The following is a 22,028-nucleotide window of genomic DNA, read 5'->3' as shown; positions in this document are numbered from 1 at the left end:
GTTTGATTACTGACATTCTTCAAAAAATCGTCCCTTGTGTTCAGCCCAAAAAATAAATTTATACAGGTTTGAAACATCTTGAGGGTGAGTAAAGAATGACAGAATTTTCATTTTAAAGTGATCTATCCCTTTAAGACATCAATGTGTCTTCATGAGCCGCAGGGTTTAATATATATTTGTCTGTGCATGTTTTGCAACCATTCACATACATTATACGACTGACAGACTGCAACAGTTGGGACTTAAAAAACTACTGAAGAAACAAAGTCACCTATATCTTGGATGCCCTGGAGGTAAGCAGATAAACATCACATTTTCATTTTTGGGTGAACTATCTCTTTAAACACCCAGTTCATATTGTTTACTTTTATAAAAATAAAAGTTTCTTGGAATGGACTTCCAATAAATGGAAAGATCTGTTTAAACAAAAGTAATTTGGGTTTGCAACAACAATAACTGATGATAGAATTTTTAAGGGAATCTTCATTTAGTTTTCAGAGTTTGGTAAAATGGTGCCGCCAATTGTATATAGAAGTTCTAGACAAATGCATTTATTGGTACACATTTTGTCATTTGAAAGAAAAAGAAAACAACATTACATGGGGGGAAATCCTTCTGTGTTCAGCTAAATTTTTGTCTGTGAATAGATCCGTAGGAATGCATTGTTTCAATTTATAGTTTAGTTCCCTGCAAATATTAACTCCCTGTGTAAATGGATCCTTTAGTCCTGTATCACAACACATGGTACTGTATGTTCAACCCTGTTTGAGAAGGGGAACAGCTGTCTGGGTATAGGCATGTAGGAACTACACTCGACTTTTCGCACAGTGTCCACACACACTCGCCCCAGCGGCCCCCTCCCCCATCCTTAGCTTTATCGCATACAACTTTGACCTTCACTCTAAAGGAGAATGAGCGAGCTTACGTTACCATTATAGACTTGTACCATGTAGTGCTTTCCATATAAGGCTCTATAACTACTGCATGTGTCTTGAAATAGACATTTGTGATTGTTTGCAGCTTTGCACACTTATTATCTTGTGTTAATCAGAATAGATGTGTTTGGAGATTTACATCTCAAGATCACGCTGCGTTTTGGCTCTGAGTAGGGTTTCTGTTGTAAATCCACAGGCACATTAGACGTGAGGCTCATGGGCTGTCAAGACCTCCTGGAGAACGTCCCGGGCCGCTCAAAGACATCATCTGTTCCTCTGCCCGGCTGGAGTCCCAGTGAGGCACGCTCCTCATTTATGAGCCGAGGAAACAAGAACAAATCTGGCAGCAGCCGAACCCTGTCCAAGTCCGATGATCTGTCCAGTTGAGTGGCTTTGTATTTGTTATGAATGCTCCTTGAAAATCCAAGTTAAGGTCGTTCCTAAGGAACTTGCATGGCCATTGGGCTACACCTTTTAAAATCGAGTAGCCATTGTACATTTACACTACATTCACACACACATAGTCTGCATTTAGCAAACTACAAAGTTAGGCTCTGCAATTTGAAATTTAACCTTCAATCATTGTCTCGCCATCAAAATGAATCTACAGTTTTAATCTATAAAGTTATTTGGAAAATAACAGAGACTTGATCTGATTTGTATGCAAGTGAATACACTACCATTCAGAAGTTTGCAGTCAGTAATATATTCTTAATTTTCTTAAAGATATTTATACTTTTATTTAGCTATGATGCATTAAATTGATCAAACATGACAGTAAAACATTTGTAATCTTTTATTTTACAAAGAAAATAAGAATCCTGAATAAAATGTATCACAGTTTCCACAAAAATACTAAGCAGCACAACTTTTTTCAACTGTGATAATATAGAAAATGTTTCTTTATCAGTAAATCAGCATCTTAGCATGATTTCTGAAGGACCATGTGACACTGATGAGTGGAGTAATGATCCTGAAAGTTTACCTTTGAAATCACAGGATTACAATGCATTTAAAAATATTAAAATCGAAAATGATTTTAATTTTGTAATATAATTATGACAATATTGCTGTTTTTACTGTGTTTTGATCAAATAAATGCAGCCTTGCTGAGCATGAGATACTTCTTTTAAAAACATTAATAAATCATGACAGTCCCAAACTTTTGAATGGTCAGTCAATTAAAAATATAAATTGAATTACAAAGTGATTCATTGCATGATGTACAGATTAATTAAATGTATCAATATTTGCTCAGATAATCTTCCTGTAAATTCAAAGTCACTTAAATCGAGTTTGTCCAAAAAAGGAGATCTGTTCTTGTATTTATTTTTTTATTTTTTGTTATTTTAATCATATTCAGACTGACGTCATAATTTTTACTTTCATCACAGCATTTTTTTTTATCACATTAAATCAATCTATTAAATATGCATCTCTTATGTAAGGGATAATTATGGAAGCCCGTTTTCGCCACTAAATAAAAAAAAAAGAGTAATTCCGAGTCACAATTCTGAGATGTAAACTAGCAATTGTGTGACATAAAGGCACAATTCTGACTTTTTTTCTCAGTCAGAATTGTGACTATATCACGCAATTGCGAATTTATATCTCAAAATTGACTTATTTGCAATTGTGAGAAAAAAAGTCAGTATTCTGAGATAAAAGTTCCAATTACTCTTTTAATTTTTTTTTTATTTAGTGGCGGAATTTGGACTTTCCACAGCTAGCTTTGCATTAAAAAAATTTAATGCATGGTGTGGAGGCAAGGGAACCACCTTGACGTGAAGCGAAGGGTGCCTCTGAGAAGTGCATTCCAATTATTTACCGTAATTAGCCTTGAATTACCCCGCTTATACCATGGTCATTTGCCAGCATTGACAATTTAAAGCTGTTGTTGATGCAGTGCAATGTTTGACTGGAAGGGAAAAAATGACGGCTATTTTCATCTGTTACAGCTCGTTAGATCTAGTATTCAGCCCACTTTGAATCAGACACAGAGATAAAGTAGTGCTAAGATTATATTTATTTGAATGAATGAATTATATAGCATTTGTTTGCATTAGAGAGAGAGATAGAGAGAGAGAGAGAGAGAGAGAGAGAGAGAGAGAGAGAGAGAGAGAGAGAGATTTGTACCTGCATCTGTTTAGTGTCTCTATCTCTATTAACAATGAATTAACACAGTATGTATATTTGAAGACACAGTATGTCTTCAAAATAGAGATTGTAACCCCCTCGTTGCTGAACAATCTAATGTACGCTCCTGAATGTTTCTTTGTGTACACAGTGCACAACAAGGAAACTCCTGCTCTCTGCGCAAGTGTCATAAATCTGTGCGCTTTAACGAAAACAGCGCATTAATATTATAGAACAGTGATTTAAACTGACTTTGAAATTACCTGTGTATTATTGCACAACTTCCAGCCAATTAGAATTGAGTATTCAGACAGACCATGGTATAAGAATATGAATTTATATTCATGCCTTTGTTAAAGATTGAATAGTTTAAGAGCTGTTCTGTGCTGTTATGGCAGATGAAATCAGTGCTGTTCTGAAGCTGGACAACACGGTTGTGGGACAGACCCATTGGAAGCCAGTCAGCAACCAATCTTGGGACCAGAAGTTCACGCTGGAACTTGATCGGGTAATGCATGAGAAATTGTCAACACAGTTGTGAAACCACAGTCTTATCCCATAATCCCCTCAACACACGAGTCGATGGGCACACATGCACACATGCTCACCATCACGGCCTCTCTCAATTAACTTTGGAAAAGTTAATCCCAGATTTGACCCAGTTCTTATGGAAACTCACAAAAGGGGGATCAGAAGTCATCGTTTGTAATGTCTGTTCATTCTCACATGTATACATGCTCCCAATTTAGTATTGAAACACACTCTTGCACAAGCAAACCTCAGCTTGCTTTTAATGTTTGTCATTATGTTCACAATCAACATTAGTTCCCTATTCGTTCAGCTTTATAATGTATCGCCATTCCTCTAAATTTAAGAAGCTTTTTTTTTTTTTTTTTTTTTTTTTAGAAATTCATAGCTTTCTTCTTGATATCTTTCAAAATAAGTGTAAATTAAATGACCTCCTTAGAAGTGATATTAGAAATAGTTAAAGACTTAGAGGCTTACTACTTGCTATGTGATTGTATTCAGTTTATATTTGAGGATCAATTATTGAATAAACTTACACATGTCTGTGTATTTGGAGTTGCTTATGGGTGTGTAACGGCGTAATCTTTTAATCTCATGTCAGGCAATGAGAGGACTCTAATTAGCAGTTGTGCAATGGCAGAGAGACTGAAAAAGACCTGTAAAAGGCCTGTAAATGTCAAACGTTTGGCTCTGAACTCTAGTAATACTCATAAGTGTTGCGTGCTGGGTTAAGCTTCACTGTTACAGTTGCTCATACTACAGATTTATGCTCACAGCATAAACAGTGAGGTTTTAGGCCCATTAAATTCAGATGGTCCTATTTAACTGACAATGAAACCTTTTCTTCAGGAGATATCACTAACTAGTGGCATGTAGAGATAATCTACAATACATTACAAAATTATCAAATACGTTTTTTGTTTTGCTTTTGTTTTTACACTTTTTATTTGGCATGTAAGATTAATTTTAATACATTTTGAAATATCCATTTTTTTTCTTTCTTTTTTTTTCATTTTGAATATTGACTTTTCTTTCTTTTTTATCTTAAATAATGATTATTTGATTTGTATTTTTTTTAAGTGGTACTTATTTTTTTTTAAGTTGTCCATATTATTCCTTGCTGATCAGAGGTTTTCACCTGATGGACTATAAAATGAGTAAAGATCCCATAGGCATAACCTGAAGGAGAATCCAGTAACCAACTACCCATAACTTTCTAGCAACCACATAGCAATGCCCTGGCAACCATGCACAAAGGCTGTATTATGTATTTATTGTCAAGTATTACAATGTAAAAGAACAGTTTTCTATTTTAAAATGTAATTTATTCCCTTACTTTAGGGCAGCCATTACTTTAGTCTTCAGTGTCACATGATCCTTCACAAATCATTCTAATAGGCTAATTTGGTGATAAAATCACTTTGGTGTCTTATCACAGTTGAAAAAAGGGGTGCTGCCTAATATTTTGTGGAAACAGTGATACTTTTTTTATGAATAGAGAGCTTGTAAGAAAAGCACAAGAAAATACAAATTTTTGTACGAACAAAAATGTGAACGTCTTTGTCATTTTAATTTGTCCTTGAGGAATAAAAGTATTATTTTCTGTCATTGTGTATGTACTTAATATAAAATAGTAAATGCTTTTTTTGGTTGGCCTATAGTCTCGTGAGCTGGAGATAGCTGTGTATTGGAGAGACTGGCGCTCACTGTGTGCTGTGAAGTTTTTACGGCTGGAGGACTTCCTGGACAACCAGCGTCATGGCATGTGCCTCTACCTGGAACCACAAGGAACACTGTTTGCTGAGGTAATTTAATTTATTCATCACACACAGACATGCAATATACAAATTTGATGGCCTTGTTGTGGATATTTCTGAGATTATCTCTTCCTCTTTGGAAACAGGTTACATTTTTTAACCCAGTTATTGAGAGGCGACCTAAACTACAAAGGCAAAAGAAAATCTTCTCCAAACAGCAAGGTAAGATTATGAAGTGGCAAATATGCCTCAGTGTTGAGAATGGTTGACATGTTCACTCAAACAGATTAGATTAAGCGGCCTACTCTTAACACAGTTTTGTGGTTCAATATTGCTCTGCTGCGGGGCCAGTGTTTACACAGTGAAGTCAGAATGAACTTTGACCTTCTTGTTTGAACTCCTTTGAACCAAAGAAGGTGAATAGCTGGCTTAAGCTGCGTTACAAAATATCATGAGCTGTCTACTGCCTTCTAAGAAAGCACTCTACCGTCATGTGCCCCATTTCCACCAAAATTACTGGAACAATTTGTCCAAGGGACTCTTTTTAGTTTTTTATTTAAAAAATAATAATTTCCATCGTGGGCTAAAGTACCGTGAAGATTAGTCCGGTGACATAGGAATGCGTGCGACTTTCGGTCCTCTGTAAACTTAATAAAGCCTGAACGTCGTCGTTGGTCCATTGGTCATATTTCAACCAATCAGCATGTTCATAACCCAAGTCCCACCCCCAAAAGTTTCTGAACTTTGAAAATAGTACTACCTTGCAAGCAGGGCCGTTTTGAGGGAGAACTTTACCCAGAACTTTATTTAGACCCCGTTTCATGCAGTCGAAAAGCCCAGAGTACCGCCCCAAAGTGCCTAGTTCCTGGGGAAAGTTCCCACGGTGAAAACGCGGCTATGGATCCTTATAAAGGATCAATTTGGAACTTGCAGCTTAACAAATATGGCTCTGCATGAGAGACTCGTCAAGTTTTCAGCTAGCATGTTGCTAAACTAACAGCCTATTAACACCAGCTTAATTTATAGGTGTTACACCAATAGTGCTCTGCATAGGAGACTGAAGTCAAAGGTTTTCAGCTAGCATGTTGCTAAGCTAGCAGCCTATTCACACTAACAATTGTTTGAAACGTAAATTTGGTCTGATTCGATCAGCATGTGATTAAGCCGTTTAGACCAATGCGGAAATGAAGACAGGCTGAATGATCATGTAAATTCACTCTCTAGCTGTGTCTCATTTCGTTAAATTTCAAAGGCTGCGTCCTCCGGAGGACACGTCCTGTGTAGGATGCAGTATACGAAGTGTCCTCAGTCAGAATTAAACGAGACGACCTTCGTAGGACACACAGGCAGGAAGTATCACGTTGCGCTCTCACGGTTTAACGCCGACGCAAAGAATTGTGGGTTATCTCCAGCCGTGAAGGATACACCTCATGTACACTCCGAATTCCTATGAAAGAAGGGTGCATTCGAAGGTCGCATTTGGAGTATCCTTCTCACTTTTTTAAATGAGACTGCCTTATGACGTATGCAGCCTATAAATGCGACCTCCGGAGGACGTGGCCTTCTGAAATGAGACACAGCTATTGATAGTAAGTGGCACCAGGGGCGTCGGACTGGGGGGGTAAAGGGTACCGAGTACCCAGAGCCCGAGGCAGAGGGGGGCCCCCTTAGAAGTCAGTTTTCTATACATACATATACATGCACTAAAATTTCTATAGCATTTATGTACAAATAAAAAAAGTTCCTGTGCAAAACTAAACTTGTAGTTAGGCACTGGTTTGGTATTTAAAAAAAAGTAATTTTCATGCGGTGTAGGGCCCACTACCCCTCTCGAATCAATGTAAATGGTACGACCCGCAGGTGAGGTGCTTCTGCTGAGGACATGCGGTGAATCAGTTAGAGACAGGAGCTGGAGTTAGCCGTGATATGAACTAGGAAGACAGGGGACGAGTCATGTCTTTCCTTAAGAAAGGAAAATCAGGGGGTCGAAAAGAAAAAAAGATTAAAGAGAGAAAGTTGCTCACTCAGTTTTTTGAAAAGAAAGGTGAGCTTCAAATGCATCATCGAGCACTGACGTTTTAACATAAATATCTACTCCAGGTAGAAAAGCATAAATTTATGTTTGTTGTGTCCTTACTTCAACTAGCTAAAGACATCGATTTGAATCAGAATGGAGACCTACTGCTCGTGAACTCAACTTGTCTCTTTACTCGTGCATATTCACGTCATCATGACATCACACGTATTCCACGTGGTACACGACAATGTTCGTAGTCTATTTGAACAATATACCAATTCTTTATAGTATCACACCCTACTTAGCAAGCAAACAATATTCCTAGGTAAATGACAGAGAGTGAGAAGCAGAAGCAGGCGGAGCTGGGAGGTCAACCCACTGCCACTCCAGGCAGTTGTGCAGCTTTTCTCTTCTTCTGCTGCAGTACTCCCCAAAGTCAGAAGTTTACATGAAAACACTGTACATTTCCCTCCATTGAAAAAATCTAAACACCCATGAAAATACATTGTTAGCGCCTATTTTACCGCATTGTTATGCAAAATAGCCTGCACACGCTTAGACATTAAGTACAGGATTGTTCAGAGTTTTAATGCAATCTTAATGATTGAAAATGACTTGTTTTAAAACGTAATTCAAAGACTGGATGTCTAGTATGGCGGTTAGTGTACACTGTGGTTCTATAATTGCAATAAAAATGTAAAAATGTCACTATGGTATTTGGTACAGGGGCCCAGCAAGATGGTTTGTACCCAGGGCCAAAAATGTGGTGCTACGCCGCTGAGTGGCACTTGTAGAAAAGCAGAAATACCCTGGTTACTCCGGTAAACAGAGTTGCACAACTTTATTTACAACTTTATTTTTATTGTGTTCAGACATTTAAAAAAATAAATAAATAGTATGTAGACAAGACTGGATTCTTCTGCCATTCACTCTTTTAGCAAAACACTGTTCTAAAGCACCACCTCTGTTTGTAAACGGGATCAAGTGATGTTTTATGTAACTTTATGCACCAGCTTTATGCACAGTGCAATGTAAAATGATCAATTTCAGGCATATGCGCTAAATTGAGAATTAATCATTCCTCATTCCCAGACAAATCATTGTTTGTCGTTCGATTTTAGGCTTTAAGACCCATCAGAATCCTCTGCCGGTGCCGGCTGGTCGCTCCCGCTTCACAGCAAACGGCAAATCCCTTTGACTTTTCGCATTTGATTTTGGTAAATCAGTTTGGGTGGATGCGAACAACGTGATTATTGTTCATGAGTCCAACATTCAGCCATTCAAAAAAGCACTCGATCTCCCTGAGGGAAGACATGATTAAAAAAGGGAAGTTGTCTTTCACTATTGTAAGTTAATGCAGTTAAATAGAGAAACAAACATTGTATATTTAAGTAACTTGTAGCGTATTCAAACGTTTAATTGAAAAATATGCATTTTCATTTATTCATACATGGTTGCGACAACATTTAGTTAAAAAAACATTTAAATTTTTTTTTAAAACATTTTGTTTTAAAAAACAAAAACATTAACATAAAGTGCCATTGTTTAAAAAAAATTACTGGCTGAAATTTCAAAGACATTCAGTTAGGCTATAGGCTATGCTTTAAAATTGTATATTCTATCTATGCATCTTCCTGACAAAAAAAGGACAAAAAATACTTTTAATTTCATCATTTTGAGTAGATGATATTAAATATAGCTTTTAATATAGCTACCTTGGTGTAGACAATACATATTCAATAATTTGATCATGGAGCCACATTATATCTATGGGACTTAACCATATAGGGCCTTTAAAATTAAGGTTGCAAAAGAAAAGTTTATTAAGAATGAGAATATAGGAGGATATTGAGATATATTTAATACTTATACACAATATGGGAAAGATAGTATTGATGGCACATTTAGACAGGAATTGTGATGACAGAAGAAAAAAAAGATAAATTTTTAGTTTCAGCAATGTGTACCAATTTACTCATGGAACCACATTGAGATCCTGTATTTCTGGAAATGAATGTGCCTTAAAAGTTAAGGAACCAAAAGTAAAAAGTGTTTGAAGAATTAGAATCTATTAAGTTGCCTTCATATTGACTTGCAGCCTTGCGTTGCAAATAATAATTTGTATTTTTTTCTTAATTTATGATTGTCTCCCTCCCCTCACACTTGGCTTGTTTGGTTTGATTAAAACAACCTATTATGCAGATTGCTCCGTTAGTGACCCCTGAAAAGGAGGTCACTAACTGCCAAATGAACTCTGGAGCGGTTACACTAAAAATATGTATGCAACACGGCCAAAAACATGACGTGCACCCTTCCAAATTACAGAATGCTCATGTCTACCTGGTTTGTCTCATCAGAGTCGCGATGTTGCCTATTAAAGTTCAGAATAGACATTGGAAACACCGTTGTCTTGCAGCATACCTATATTTATGTGTGTAACGGAGGAATTCCTGGCTGTGTTTCGACTCCTTAAAACATTTTCTAAGCTCTTTGTGAGTTCTCAGCTGGTAACAATGAGTGCATTTAGCCCAGTTCCGTCACAAAATGTCATTGTATCTTTAGGTTTGGCGTTAAAAATGACCGTAAATACTAAGCGAACCAGTACTAAATGTATCATTTTCTTTTTTTTTGGTCCTGAACACACTCATAGTTGTATAAACCTTGCCAGAAAATGTAGCATATACAGCCTGCATAAGTAGCTAAGTAGCATACTAGGCTCTGGAACTAATGTTATCTACTGCTCTGAAGTTTCTTTATCTCATGCATAAACCTTCTTTCTCTTAGGGAAAACATTTCTTCGTGCCCCTCAGATGAACATTAACATCGCCACCTGGGGTAGGTTGGTGCGAAGAGCCATTCCGTCAATCAATAACTCCTTCAGTCCTCAGCCGACTGATCTGGGCTCAGCGTTGAGCCCTGAAATGGCACCCATCGGCCACCCAGACGCCGACTCCCTACCCAGGTGCATATGTGTGCAAATTCATTCCATCTCATCCACGCAGACTAATTTCCTAAAAGAGCATCAGTAGCGGAAATCCCTCAAGTTATTCTGCAGTCTTTGATAAACAATGACTAATCTGTCTGGAAACATAATTCGTGCTCTATATTTAGATAATGAGATGACTTAACATTCCAGCCTGTATCTGTGTATGCATTCCATAATGATGCTACTGCTATGTTGAAACTGTTATGATTTGTCTTCTCGTCATCAGCGACCCCACTGTGACCAAATTAGACTTTGACAAAGCAGCCACCCCTCCCTCAAAACGGCACTCCATCGAAGTTGAGATAGAGGAAACGACACCAGCTGATAAGATCGCAGACAGAAAAGAAGTGCAGGTAAAGGAGTGGTTGTATTAAAGGGATAGTTCACCCAAAGCTGAAATGTATAAAAGATGACGTCATACACTCACATTCATGTTGATCCAAACCCCTCTAACTTTATATGTTTTGTGGAACACAAAATGAAAAATTTAGCAAAATTATTGATAGCCCTTTTTCCATACAATGAAAGGGGATCACAGAATGTCAAGCCTGCAAAATGACCAAAAGCACTATAAAAATCATATGATCTCTTTGGGTACGGAAAATACATTTAATTCTATAATATTCACTTATAATCTTCACTGCAGCGCTTAAATTTCATTCACTTTCATGTATATTTAAATATAGCACGCCAAGTCCTGTGAATGAATCAAATGAAGACCTTTTAGTCTACTCATTGCATACAAATCATACGGCTTTTTTGGCCATTTGTGGAACTTGAGTGCCCCTGGTTGCTATTTACTTTGGTTCGTAAGAAAAAGAAACAATGTGAATATCCTGCCCAACATGCTGTTCTGTTTGATAGGCAAAAGTCAGATCATATGAGTTTGGAACAATATTATAAATCAACGAGTAAACAATGACAGAATCTTCCTTTTTGGCAGAACTGTCCCTTAAGGAGAGTTCTTTTGCTATGGTTTGGAATGACTCTAAAGTGCCTCTTGCCTACAGGATGCCCTAGCGACCTTTGACTTCCTGAACAACACAGTAGCTAAACCAGATTATGACAGTACGGTTGAAAATGAGCAGCCTGACCTGGAACTGACTGTTCAACGAAAAACTGAAAGGTAGTCTGTTCCCCATTTTGTGTTGACTGACATCATTCCTTCATATAAACATGCATACATTAACAGTAGTCAAATGCTCAAAGTGTGTGTTCATGCTTTTAGGGAAGAAGAGGAAGTTCAATTCAGTTTGACAGACTTCAAATGTGTAGCTGTTCTGGGGCGTGGCCACTTTGGAAAGGTAAACTTTGTGCTTTCACATGTGCAATAAGCCAAGCTCTGTGAAATATGAAAATGTGCCGTAAATGTACAGTACATTACCCATCTTTTTTTGGTAATTGTATAATGTGTTGTAGATTATCTCTACATGCCACCAGTTTGTGATTTCAGCTGGAGACACGGTTTCATTCTTATCTGTTTAATTATTCAACAGGTTTTACTTGCTGAGTACAAGACCACTGGAGAAATGTTTGCCATTAAAGCTTTGAAGAAAGGGGACATTGTTGCAAGGGATGAAGTGGACAGGTAAAGGCTATGTTTGTGTGTTTAAGTAAATTAAATGAACATCTCCATATACTCGACGATGTTAGGAAGCATTTTAGAGACATCAGGAATCATATACAGTAGGGGCTTTTCTGTTTCTGTTTTACTTCCTGTTATTATTAAAGGCAAAAAAGAGAGCTGTACTCTAGACACGTTGGAGCCACATGGTGGAGTTTTTAAAGTATCAATATTTCTGTGAAGCCCCTTAAGCAGGGGTCGGGAAGACCCTTCCCTGTTTTTTGTTTTGTTTTGTTTTTTTAGTTAATGCATTTTTCCAAAAGAGCCACAGTAAAAAAAAAAAAAAACAGTTGCTTTGCTTTTTTTTTCTTCAAATACAATTTCAGCAGTAGTAATTATTAGGTCCATAACTAAAAATGAACAAGTATGCAGCAAACAATAAGTTGCAACAGTTTCACTGTAAGGTTGTTATAAATCCTCTTTTTGTGTGTGAACACACACAGTGCTTACATCTACTGTGTTTATGTGAATACTCGACTTGGCATTTTGATATAATTTTTGTGTTTATTTTGACGTTTAGGCATGCAACTGAAGATAAAGGCTGCTATGCTCGTCCGTGCCGTGCTCGGAGCGCGCGCACAGCATCCTGTCAGTTTAGTTTTCTTTTGTAACTTATCGCGCTTTTATTATTTATTTTCATCTGCTAAAGTCTGCTCGGAATTTCATAAATACCACGCGTTTATTTATCACAAGCTTCTCTACGGCAAAAGTGAAAGTACCAGCGGGTGAAATGTTTCAAAATGTCTCTTTGCACAGAAGAGCACAAGTTTCAATATTATTATTAATAGGTCTATATTAAAGTTTATATAGCCTACTTTTACATTTTCACTGCTTTGCTTAAAGGGTTAGTTCACCCAAAAATGAAAATTATTTCATGAATTACTCACCCTCATGTTGTTGGACACCCGTAACACCTTCGTTCATCTTTAGAACACAAATGAATAATTACTTTGGTGGATAAAGTCGTTATTTTGATTTTTTATTATTTTGACACAATAACTATTTTCGTCGCATTGTAAAATTATTGTACAGCCACTGTAGTGAGATGGACTTTGTAGCGACGTCTTTAGTGCCTTTTATGGGTCCTGAGTGGGTCAGTGGAAATGTACTGAATGCCAATGGAGGCCTTTCGGAAGCCTTTCTCAGCCGTCAGCTTTCAACAAAAATATCTTCATTTGTGTTCCCAAGATGAACGAAGGTGTTACAGGTGTCCAACGACATGAGGGTGAGTAATTCATGAAATAATTTTCATTTTTGGGTGAACTAACCCTTTAATGGTTTTCGATTACCTTAAACAAGCTACAGCTGCTTGAATCTCATTGCAGGAGCTGTTACACACAGAACACACACAGCCACTAGGCTACAATGTGAATATTATTATCATAAACTTTTCATTTAACTTCATTTAGCATTACTTTTTTTCTGCAGAGAGCGGATCTGTATTGATGTGTCTACTTTTTGTTATCAACCATTTGTTGGTAAAGGGTGAGAGACCTGGTGAGATGCATGATTTTTGTCAAAGAGCCAGATGTGGCTTGCAAGCCATAGGTTCCCGACCACTGCCCTAAAGGGATACTTTGATGGAAAAAAATATGAGATGGGAGACAAAATATATTTAAATGCTTTTTGCGTTCTCTTGCAAAATTTTCTGTTCGGTCGCAATGCTTTCATTCAAACATTTTGCGGACCCACTTTATATTAGGTGGCCTTAACTACTATGTACTAACATTGTAATTAATCATTTGATACAATGCACATTGTGTACATACATGTTTTTACATTGTACTTACATTTTAAAAATACCTGCATGTAATTACGCCTGTAATTAATTTTTACATTTGTAATTACACAATTGGCACTTCCCTTATCCCTAACCCTTCCCTTAAATTTATCCATATCACCACACCTGTCCCTAACTCTACCCGTATCTCACCTCAATATCAGCAAAGGTGTTTTGCAATACAATTTTACACAGTAAGTACATTGTACTTATTTTTTGATGTAAGTACATGATACTTAAGGCCACCTAATATTAAGCGGGACCCATTTTGCAATTGAACGCAAATTTCCTTAGGGGAATCTATATAACCTTCCTCTGATCAAAAATAAATAAATCCCATCGTCATGTTCCTTTAGAGGCCTCCATAATATTTAATTGTGTCACATTCATTAAGTTGTCCATTTTAAGGTGTGCAATTTTTTTGGGACATTTAAGTTGATAATATTCAGAATTGTGAAATATTGTCAAACTTTTTTTTTAAAGTTAGTTTAGTTTAGTAGTTTTTTTATTTATTTTTTTTTTTTTTACAATTTTATTTATTTCTATTTTTGTATTCTGTCAGTAATTGACTGATTGGCACTGGAATTCCTCACACATCTACCCCCATACCCCCATTTTTGAATAATTAGGCTAAGACTTAAAAATTAACTACAAATGCTTGTAATATAACCTATATACATTTGTAATGTTACTTACATTATCAATAGTCATGGTTAATACACGACATTCCATTCAAAAACAGTATATTTAGCATAATCCGTTATAATTATTATGCATTACAGGTAATGTGGCCATGTTAATTGACATACTAAATGAATCTTTCTACTTTTGAATATGCATTGGTACACTATAGGACCATTTAGGAAAGTTGAATGCCTATTTTAACCAGGGGGAAAAAAAGTTATGGACTTGTTTTTCATCAGATATCAATTTACACTAACTATTAATATCTATCCACAGCCTCATGTGTGAGAAGAGGATCTTTGAGACGGTGAACAGTGTCCGGCATCCGTTCCTGGTGAACCTCTTCGCTTGCTTCCAGACCAAGGAGCATGTGTGTTTCGTCATGGAGTACGCAGCAGGAGGTGACCTGATGATGCACATTCACGCAGACGTGTTCTTAGAACCTCGGGCTGTGTGAGTGACTAGATTTACTACTGCTGCTGTCACCCTGACATGATCGTTTCTTACTTAAAAGGCTAAACATTAGATTGCAATCTGAAATGTTTTTTGTTTCCTCAGTTTTTATGCTGCTTGTGTAGTCTTGGGGTTGCAGTTTCTGCATGACCATAAAATTGTGTACAGGTAAGTGTCAGTCCTGAATGTACTGTCAAAGCCAAAACTTTATGAATGTTCTATGAACCACATGTGACTTTCATACATTTTCTTCTGCAGGGATTTGAAACTAGATAACCTTTTGCTAGACACTGAGGGATATGTCAAAATTGCAGATTTTGGTCTCTGCAAAGAAGGTAGATAATGCACTTGTATTAATAATGTTTGTGTGATTTTATGTGTTTGTCAGTACTGTGAGTGTAACTCATTCCATCTCCCATCATGTAGGAATGGGCTTTAAAGACCGTACTAGTACGTTCTGTGGCACTCCTGAGTTCTTAGCACCTGAAGTTTTAACAGAGACGTCTTACACACGAGCAGTGGACTGGTGGGGTCTGGGAGTTCTCATCTTTGAGATGTTGGTTGGAGAGGTATGGTAGACGGATTGATGGAAGGATGGATGCTTGATTGATCCCAATGGAAAAATCTAGTTAATAATTACTGTAGTTAATAATTGTTGTGAACTGTCAATTAGGTTAAAAAAAAAAAAGATTTTAAGTAAATGTATCATATCACAATTAAATGTACACTATGCAACTTCTGGCCCTCTATTGGTTAAAAACAAAACTGCAAGCGTTTTGCAAAAGGACATTGAACCATATTCATCTGCCCAGTCAAGGCACAAACCAAAGCATTCAATATAGTAGGCTTAAGAGATAACCTTTTTAGATTTACTATAGCTATACCAATTAACAGACACGGTACCGCCATGAAAATAAAAACAGACACAGGGAAATAGCAACCATAATGAAATGACCCTTCACAATAGATAATGCTTTACACTGTGATAGAGCTACATTACAAAAAAATCTTACTCGCCTGTTGAATCTCTGAAAACCCAATTATGAGCTATGTCTCTCCTGTTTTTGCGCTATATTTAAAACAGTGAATCCCTGGAGGTTCGAGATTTAGTGTGCTTAATGTAAACCTTTCTCGCTCGTTGTGACCGCTAACCCATGCCACTAACAAAGTAGCCAGAGCAACTTTTCTAAGATAAGGGGAAACACGCACGGGTGAGTGACTCAGCTCTAAAATATGAACTTATTAATTGGCTTAGCATAGTGAATCAGGGTAAGACAAAAACACATTTTTGAAGAAAGCTTGATGGTGTAAAGACGTAAAATGTGACTTTAGATGTCAACATATTGTTTGTTTTAAAGTATAATCAAACATAAGTATATAACTGACTTGCTGTCCACAGCAATCATGTTGTGACAAGTTGACAATCTCTCTGAGGTAGACCAATGGACCGTTCACACATAATCTGGGCCGGGTTCACAAAAATCTTCTTAATAAAAAAGTTAAGACAATTCTTAAGATCAATTCTAAGAAGTTCGTGAGAATGTACAAGGGCAATTGTTGAAACATTTGTAAGTCCTCAAATATTTTTTTGGGTATTAAAGGTGGGTATTGCTAGCCTGACAAGCCAGACCCACATCAAGACGTTTGGTCTGGGAACTCACCATTGGCAGGGCTCAGTCTGAGGGGCGGGATAAACGGTTGTCTTTCAAACTCCCTCTGCACGCGATAGGATAGCGCTACAACCAACCAGAGCTATGTGAAGCGGAGCTAGTTGACAGATTAAACTTTCACCGTATCTGGTCGGCAAAACTCCGAACACATTTTCCCTTTTTAAGAACTTCAGTGCCGTTCTTTTTTAAGAGAAAAGCTTAACTCCAAGTCTTCCAGAGTCGCGGTCAAAGCGGATTCGAAAGACCGCTGTTCGCGAGCTTCTGTGTTTATAAGTAGCATGCAAGCACAACTCTGTCATCATTATGTTAAGCCCCGCCCACCGACTATACACGATGTGATTGGCCCGACCAGAGTTTGGTTTTTACAGCTCAGAAGTCTATTGAGATTTGGTGTACGACACTCGCGGCAGATTAGATTTGCTGCCCCTAGGGTGCGTCTGGATTGCATTGCTGAATACTCGCTGAATGAAAAACACCTCAAAGACCGTCTTTTTGGGCTGCCTGCAAATTACCGGAGATGATATAATAAGTGTGCAGACTATTTTCGTTGTGACTGTCTTGACGGGAGTTAATCACTTGGCGTTGTGTTTGTAATGCACTGTCACTAAAATCGTTATTTTAATAGAGCCTGTCTCAGGATGCAGCGGTCTTTCCCATCCATTTGTGCTCTGCATTTTTTGCACACTCTCTACAGTGAATGTGTCCGCTAGTCCGCGTCATACGTGTAAAAGATCGATCCGTGTCACTTCAGAGTACTCGTCCATATCCATGGTACTATTAGTAATATATATTATATTTAGCTAGCTATTGTTATGTTGTAATGGTTAATATTTGAAACAACCCAATAAATTAATGAAACATCTTACATTTGGGTATTTAAAGGTGCATTATGTAGGATTTTTGCAGTAAAATATCCAAAAACCACCAGGCCAGTGGTATATATTTTGTTCAGTTGAGTTACAATATTCCAAATGTTTTCAACTATTTGTAAATTGAGATAAAATTACTATTTTAACCAAGGAGCCGGGACGTCTGAGGGAGTCGCCTGTCAATTCCGTCATATCTGCGTTCCCCTCGGTTTCCGGTTTTATTTAGCAGAAGCGCTTTACTCTTAGCAGTGTACAACAAGTGTCACAGCAGTCGCTGAGCGAACGCACAGAGTAACGACATATCATTCTAAATGATTATAGGAACACCTGTTCAATTTCTCATTAATGCAATTATGTAATCAACCAATCACATGGCAGTTGCTTCAATGCATTTAGGGGTTTGGTCCTGGTCAAGACAATCTCCTGAACTCCAAACTGAATGTCAGAATGGGAAAGAAAGGTGATTTAAGCAATTTTGAGCGTGGCATGGTTTTTGGTGCCAGATGGGCCGGTCTGAGTATTTCACAATCTGCTCAGTTACTGGGATTTTCACACACATCCATTTCTATAGTTTAGAAAGAATGCTGTGAAAAGGGATAAACATCCAGTATATGGCTAGCCTAGAAAACTAGACGCACCCTAGTGGCAGCAAATCTAATCTGCCGCGAGTATCGTCCACCTTTATGACCACCATGTACCCATCCTCTGATGGCTACTTCCAGCAGAATAATGCAACATGTCACAAAGCTCGAATAATTTCAAATTGGTTTCTTGAACATGACAATGAGCTCACTGTACTAAAATGGTCCCCACAGTCACCAGATCTCAACCCAATAGAGCATCTTTGGGTTGTGGTGGAATGGGAGCTTCATGCCCTGGATGTGCATCCCACAAATCTCCATCAAATGCAAGTGTATATAATATGATAAACAGAGCTGCTTTACCTCATACTCATGACCGGAAAAGCAGAAATGGCACCCGCAACCTTGTCCCGTCATAATAAAAGTCCCACTGTGTTGCATAACAAGCGCTCCAGCGGCCTTGCTCAGCTCCACAACACTCGGTACTGCTCTGCTTTACACTACAGTAACGTTAATAATCGTATCCCGATTATTTCTACCCGAGTCCTATCCCGATTCATTTCCACTGGCTGTGATGTGAAAACCACATGTCCTAAGATTCTGACCTCAAACTTGGCGTCATCAAACTACGCCTTTGTTTTGAATAGCGCCCTCTTGCGGATGGAAAAGTTACATAGGACAGCTTTAAGATAGGTTGGAGGTTATCCTAACTTTTAAAAATGATTTACCATGATTTTTAAGAACATTCTTTTCTGGAATGTGAATACTTCTTAAATGTTTTCTTAAGAGCAATCTTAAAGTGTTTGCAAAAGTTTTTGAGAATAAAAAATATTCTTTCTCTTTTTTTAAGTTAGAAAATAAAGAAATTAGCAGTTAAGAAGAATTTTATTCTGTTTCATGAATCCGGCCCCTGGTGACAAATCTCACTGTTTTTCAGCATCTCGCTGAATGTTTTTAGGACAATGTGTCAAGTAGGTCAGCTTTGCTAATCGTCTCAAGATTTCTGCATTATGTCCCATTTTGTTATGCTCTGTCCAACGTGTTTTTTTGTTTGTTTGTTTTTATGATGCAAGACTGTGTCCCATGTAAATAGCACATTCTGTGCTGTCTATTCTGATGGTTTAGTTTGCCAAGTTTCCTTTCGTGATTTCTCAAAAACATGAATGTGATACTTAATCTTGAATTACAAATTTACATCAATGCGTTATGATGAATTGTGTGTGTTTTTATTGCATAATTTAGTGCAGTGAAACATTGACAACACTACTATTAACTATAATTTTAATTAATACAATCTATTTATTAAAAAGATAATACTAATAAGCTCATGTTCATAGATTAAAATAAGAACTTTTAAAAACACACACACACACACATATATGTGTGTGTGTGTGTGTGTGTATATGTGTATATATATGTGCGTTATACATTTGTTTTTTATAAAATTGTGCATTGAAGTTGTGTGATTATGTGGTGGTGATGGGTTATTTCTCATTTTCTTCTCAGTCCCCATTCCCTGGCGATGATGAAGAGGAGGTGTTTGACAGTATTGTTAATGATGAAGTTCGCTATCCAAGGTTCCTCTCCACAGAAGCCATTTCCATAATGAGAAGGGTATGTTTGGACATGTCCTGCTTTGGTTTAACTATTGCCCTAGTCTGCACCTCATTTTATTGTGTATGGCAATCTTTAAAATCACAACACAGCTTTTTAGAAAAGGCTGTTCTCTTGTGTAATGGCACTTAGCATTAATTTACTAGCTATGTTTATAAGATTTAGACATTCTCCTCCTTATCCAGTTGTTAAGGAGAAATCCAGAGCGGCGACTTGGCGCAGGGGAAAAAGATGCGGAGGAAGTGAAGAAGCATCCATTTTTCAGAGTAGGCCATCTGTTTTACCTCCTTGTTTTTTTTTTGTTAACTTTTTCCACCGATAAAGTCCTTACCACACATTTGTTTTTTCTCCCTCAGTCTATGGATTGGGCTGAGCTGCTTACAAAGAAGATCCGGCCTCCATTCGTGCCGACCATCAAAGACCGCGAGGATGTTAGTAACTTTGATGACGAGTTCACCTCGGAGGCACCAATACTGACTCCACCTCGTGAACCGAGGGTTCTGACTGTCAACGAGCAGGAGATGTTTGCAGACTTTGACTACATCGCTGACTGGTGTTAACCCAGATCCTCATAAACCCTGATCACACATGCTCAACACTGAACCACCCTTTCTATAGGACACATCAGAGAAGAAAAATGCTCTTACTCGTGCCATTCAAGGGATTGGTAATAACCTGATATAAGAAACAAGAATGAAGTGGTTGAGTCTTGGTAGCCTAATGTTGCTTCTTTTCATTGTCGGAGCACTGAGACACTAATTGGTGACCTTTACAAACTTGTGAGGATTCAACAGGATCAACTGCAGCTTCTCTCTCCATTTTCCACACATTTTCTCTGCTTTCAAAGACTAAAATGTGCCTATCGTCTTCAAGATTTTGGGGGCAGACACACAACTGACGATCTGAACCTGACCAAGACATCAAATTGCAAATTCTTCACTCCATAATAGGAACGCCTTACGAGAGGCGCTTGCTCAAGGAGAATTTTATTGAATAATTTATTTTCATGTATTCCCTTCAATGCCTTAAATTCTTTACAGGGCTTCCAAACCATCAGACACAGATAACCTACCAAAGCGTTCCTGCCAAATGTTCTTTAACCTTCTTATTAGATTAAAAAAAGACCTTGGCCATGAGCACAGGTAAATTAACTTGAATTTTTTAAAGGTAAAATGAGAGAAAGCTGCGATTTTAATTAATCTTTCAAGAATTTGTCATTTCTATAAAAGCATCCTTGTACTCTAATCATCAAAAGAAATGTAAGTTATAGTTTTATACTGTATTTTTAGAATATTATCCATTTGGATCTGCTGTATGTTATGACAATGGTTGTACACATATGAATTGTAAGATTATCATTTTGGAGAGGGCAGCTCAAAGTTGAGAGCAATTCTGAACTTTTCAAATGGAATGTAAAAATGTATATTCATGAATACAAAAAATGTATATTTTTGGCATGTGGTCATGCCAAAGCTGGCTGTATGTTTTATTAGTTGACATTTTTTAAAGGAAATTTGTAGTCTATTTCAGGTCTTTGTAATTTTACATCAATTTCTCACAATTTAGCCATTTTGTGGTTGTATATGTCAACATTAAACCACCTTTAATAGAAATGGTTTCCTATGTCTGTGAATACCATTACTACTTGTTAGACACATTTGTTCCTACAGTGAACTCGCCCCGCTCTGAGGTAGCTTATGATGGACTCCTGCCAACAATTCCGCTCAAGTGTATCACGTAGCCTTCCTCAAATACATTCTGTACACTAACTGACACCTGGTTTCTGTCTGTTCCTCTTGGTAAGAACTTCACAGAAGAATGTGTGCTCTCCAAACAAACTAATGAAGACACACACCCATACGATCAACATGTTTAAAATGTTTACATGCACTTAGAATTAGACTTGAGGTGGACTAAATCAATATGTACGTATTTTATTATTAGTGTAAAAACGTTAGTTATTTTAATATATATAAAATGTTTTCTTTTTTTTTCAAAGTTGGACTAGACGCCATACCTACACATGCTTGATATCAATTAGGTCACGATGTGCGTAATAACCTTGCAATACAGAAAGCCGGTGTTATCTTTAGAAGTATATGATTACACATTGTGTCATCTTGGACACAATTAAACGTGTTGGCGTGCTGTCTGTTAAGAAATAAAGAACTGGCGGTTTACTTCTGAGTGATGATGTGATGCAAATCTTACTACAGGGGGAAGATGACTGATGTACCGGTCTGGTCAAACCGGTTGGTCTAGTTTTAGTACTTAATGTTACAATGGGTTTTTACATCAGTGACTCATGCAAACCGGTCTAGAGATTTACTAAAAAGCCAATTTTTCCCCGTTTCCTGCAGTGGTTGGCATGTGACAAATTTGCTGTGAAACAAA

At 37.4% G+C, this 22,028-nt stretch overlaps 1 protein-coding gene across 2 annotated transcripts in view; it reads left to right on the top strand.

Moving 5' to 3' along the window:
- Window positions 1-21,404, top strand: part of pkn2b (protein kinase N2b) — a 63,730-nt gene extending 42,326 nt beyond the window's left edge. Inside the window, exons 7-22 of one of the 2 annotated variants that reach the window (XM_067459560.1) lie at window positions 1,132-1,317; window positions 3,470-3,579; window positions 5,261-5,404; window positions 5,503-5,578; window positions 10,158-10,335; window positions 10,586-10,712; window positions 11,370-11,485; window positions 11,588-11,663; window positions 11,856-11,947; window positions 14,724-14,900; window positions 15,006-15,068; window positions 15,159-15,235; window positions 15,327-15,469; window positions 19,527-19,634; window positions 19,820-19,900; window positions 19,991-21,404. In XM_067459560.1, coding sequence (XP_067315661.1) covers window positions 1,132-1,317; window positions 3,470-3,579; window positions 5,261-5,404; window positions 5,503-5,578; window positions 10,158-10,335; window positions 10,586-10,712; window positions 11,370-11,485; window positions 11,588-11,663; window positions 11,856-11,947; window positions 14,724-14,900; window positions 15,006-15,068; window positions 15,159-15,235; window positions 15,327-15,469; window positions 19,527-19,634; window positions 19,820-19,900; window positions 19,991-20,194 — 1,958 coding nt within the window. In that variant the 3' untranslated portion in view covers window positions 20,195-21,404. The remainder of the gene's footprint in view (window positions 1-1,131; window positions 1,318-3,469; window positions 3,580-5,260; window positions 5,405-5,502; window positions 5,579-10,157; window positions 10,336-10,585; window positions 10,713-11,369; window positions 11,486-11,587; window positions 11,664-11,855; window positions 11,948-14,723; window positions 14,901-15,005; window positions 15,069-15,158; window positions 15,236-15,326; window positions 15,470-19,526; window positions 19,635-19,819; window positions 19,901-19,990) is intronic. The other variant, XM_067459559.1, reaches the window with a different exon arrangement.
- Window positions 21,405-22,028: the final 624 nt, after the last annotated feature.

The sequence above is a fragment of the Pseudorasbora parva genome, chromosome 12 (assembly GCF_024679245.1).
Source record: "Pseudorasbora parva isolate DD20220531a chromosome 12, ASM2467924v1, whole genome shotgun sequence".
In the NCBI taxonomy this organism is placed as follows: domain Eukaryota; kingdom Metazoa; phylum Chordata; class Actinopteri; order Cypriniformes; family Gobionidae; genus Pseudorasbora; species Pseudorasbora parva.
The sequence above is the reverse complement of the archived record's forward strand: the minus strand, read 5'-3'. Positions and strand labels throughout refer to the sequence as shown.